Consider the following 2,560-nt stretch of genomic DNA (forward strand, 5'->3'; position numbering starts at 1 on the left):
GGATTAGAAGCACAATCCCACACATCCAGGAGCATACAAGGTAGTAGATATACTGCACACATGGTATCTTATCCTTGCAGTATGCAATGTTATTACTGGACCGAAAATAAGACAGGGAAAAGAAAGCAGAGATTCTTTCAAGTCTCACAACTCACCAGACTGCTTAAACATTATGGTTTTCTGCTTTCCCTTCCATCGTTTTTACTACTGGCAAAAATGATCACACCCTCATAATGTGTAATGAATTAAATCTCAATGAATTACAATTCAGAAGAATGGCAACGGCTCCAATGTTTCCCATATGAAGAGCCGGTGTATCAATATAATTGGGGGGGAGGGGAGGGTGTGTCAACAAAAGCCTCAAACTGAACGCTGCGTTTTATTCCGACGGAGCTCTTTTCACTGAGCCCGCATTTCCTGATCCTGCTGACCCCAGCCGGCCGCAGCGCGGCGGGGAGGGACCGGGGCAGGCGGCGGCGGGAGCACCCGCGGAGCGCCCCCGGACTGCAAAGTGGGCTTAAAAAAATACCAGAGCAGGAGGGAATTTCGGTGTCTTTCTGTCCCCAGCCACCTCCTGAGCCATCGGACGTGCTACAGGTGCAGGCGGTGCTGAACCCCAACTCCTACAGGGAAGGGGGTCAACTCCTCCCGAGCCGTGTGGGGCCCCGCAGCCGCCCCAGACCGGCCGCGCTCCGGGCAGGGCTGGATGATGTTCGCATCTCCCGAGAAAGGCCCGGCGGGTCAGCGGGGCCGCGGGCCCCGGCGCAGCGCTGTCCTGCGCCAAACGGCCAGGCGGCTCCACGTCCCTCCCAGTAGGGGACGGGATGGGGTCCGTCCTCCCCCACACGGGGCCAGGGCGGAAAGCGGCGCTCCTGCCCATCCCCACCTCGGAGTCGGGATCGGGAGCCAGCCCGGGTCAGAAGGCGACCCCGGCCGCGGCCGCAACCCCGCTCCGGGCCCTGCTGCTGATGCAGCCGAAATTCCAAGCAAAGCCATTACAAAACCTGTGGGGGGGAGAAGAAAGGGGTTTTTTTCGTTTCTCTTACCGGCAGCTTTTCCCATTCTGCCCTACGAAATACAAATCCAAAGCCTTTTTTTCTTTAAATAAAAAAGGGGGGGAGGGAGGCAAGGAAGTAAAATCCGCAAACGGGTTAAAAGTGTCCTAAATAATTAAAAAAGTGAGGTTTTTTGCAATTTAAATACAAATATACTTACAAAATCTTACAGAGGCTATTTACATCCCTCTCCCCCAACCTGACAATGCGTTCAGCTCCTACAGGAGACAACCCGAGCAGCGTGGGGAGGGCCGAGCCCTGCGGTCCCGGGCCCCAGAGTCCCCCCGGCTCGTCCTCCGCTCCCTGTCGCCTGCGGAAGACACTTGCGGTCCCCAAAGTTTGCCCAGGCTGGGTAAGGAGTTGCTTCCCGAGGCAGAGCCTCGGTCCTTTGGCCGCCCACATCCCCCTGGTCCGGCAGGCAGGGGTCTCAGACAGTGGTCTCGCCCTGCTTGCTGTTGGTGAGCCTGGTGTAAAACTTCCTCCAGGAGTTCAGGGTTTTCCCAGACCAGATCCAGAAGCCCGAAGTGATGCCCACAATTAAGGTCATGAGATACTTGATCATGAAGACAGTAAAGTCAGGGCTCATAGGCGGGTGGTGGCTGCTGTGGTTGTTGGGGCAGGGAATGGCATAGCTCTTACAGCTCTGTGTGACCCAGCTCCTCTCCCACTGTTCCCTAAAAGCTTGCTCGTAAAAATAGCAGGCAATGACGATGGTGGCCGGCACCGTGTAGAGGACGCTAAAGATGCCTATCCTCACCATGAGCTTCTCCAACTTTTCTGTCTTGGTGCCGTCGTGCTTCATGATGGTCCGGATCCGGAAGAGGGACACAAAGCCAGCCAGCAGAAAAGAGGTGCCAATGAACAGGTAGACGAACAAGGGGGCCAGCACGAAGCCCCGCAGGGCATCCACGTTGTTGATGCCCACAAAGCAGACACCGCTGAGAACGTCCCCATCCACTTGTCCCAGGGCCAGGATGGTGATGGTCTTGATGGCCGGCACGGCCCAAGCAGCCAGGTGAAAGTACTGGGAGTTGGCCTCAATGGCCTCGTGGCCCCACTTCATGCCGGCAGCAAGGAACCAGGTGAGGGAGAGGATGACCCACCAGATGGAGCTGGCCATGCCAAAGAAATAGAGCATCATGAAGAGGATGGTGCAACCCTCCCGCTTCGTGCCCTGCGCCACGGTGCGGGAGCCGTCCTCGGCAAAGCGCTCGTTGCAGACCACTCTCTCCTCCAGGAGGAAGCCGGCGATGTAGGCCACGGCCACCGCCGTGTAGCAGCCCGAGAGGAAGATGATGGGCCGCTCAGGGTAGCTGAACCGCTTCATATCCACCAGGTAGGTGAGGACGGTGAAGAGGGTGGAGGCACAGCAGAGCACCGACCAGATGCCGATCCAAGTGCGGGAGAAGCGCAGCTCCTCGGGCCCGAAGTACATGAGCCCGTAGAGGCGGCCGGGCTCGCAGGGCGCCCCGCAGTCCTTCTCCCCCAGAAAGCGGTAGTTCAGG

The 2,560-nt window shown here is 57.7% G+C and overlaps 1 protein-coding gene across 1 annotated transcript; it reads right to left on the minus strand.

Annotated features, from left to right (window-relative positions):
- Nucleotides 1-795: 795 nt before the first annotated feature.
- On the minus strand, nucleotides 796-2,539 carry FZD1 (frizzled class receptor 1). Its single transcript, XM_029961812.1, has 2 exons — nucleotides 1,813-2,539; nucleotides 796-1,004 (listed from the first exon to the last, which is right to left on the minus strand). Exons 1-2 carry the CDS (start codon nucleotides 2,488-2,490, stop codon nucleotides 996-998), a joined length of 687 nt encoding a protein of 228 aa, XP_029817672.1. The 5' UTR covers nucleotides 2,491-2,539; the 3' UTR covers nucleotides 796-995.
- Nucleotides 2,540-2,560: the final 21 nt, after the last annotated feature.

The sequence above is a fragment of the Manacus vitellinus genome, unplaced genomic scaffold, assembly GCF_001715985.3.
Source record: "Manacus vitellinus isolate BGI_N305 unplaced genomic scaffold, ASM171598v3 scaffold_3_pilon, whole genome shotgun sequence".
NCBI classification, from domain to species: domain Eukaryota; kingdom Metazoa; phylum Chordata; class Aves; order Passeriformes; family Pipridae; genus Manacus; species Manacus vitellinus.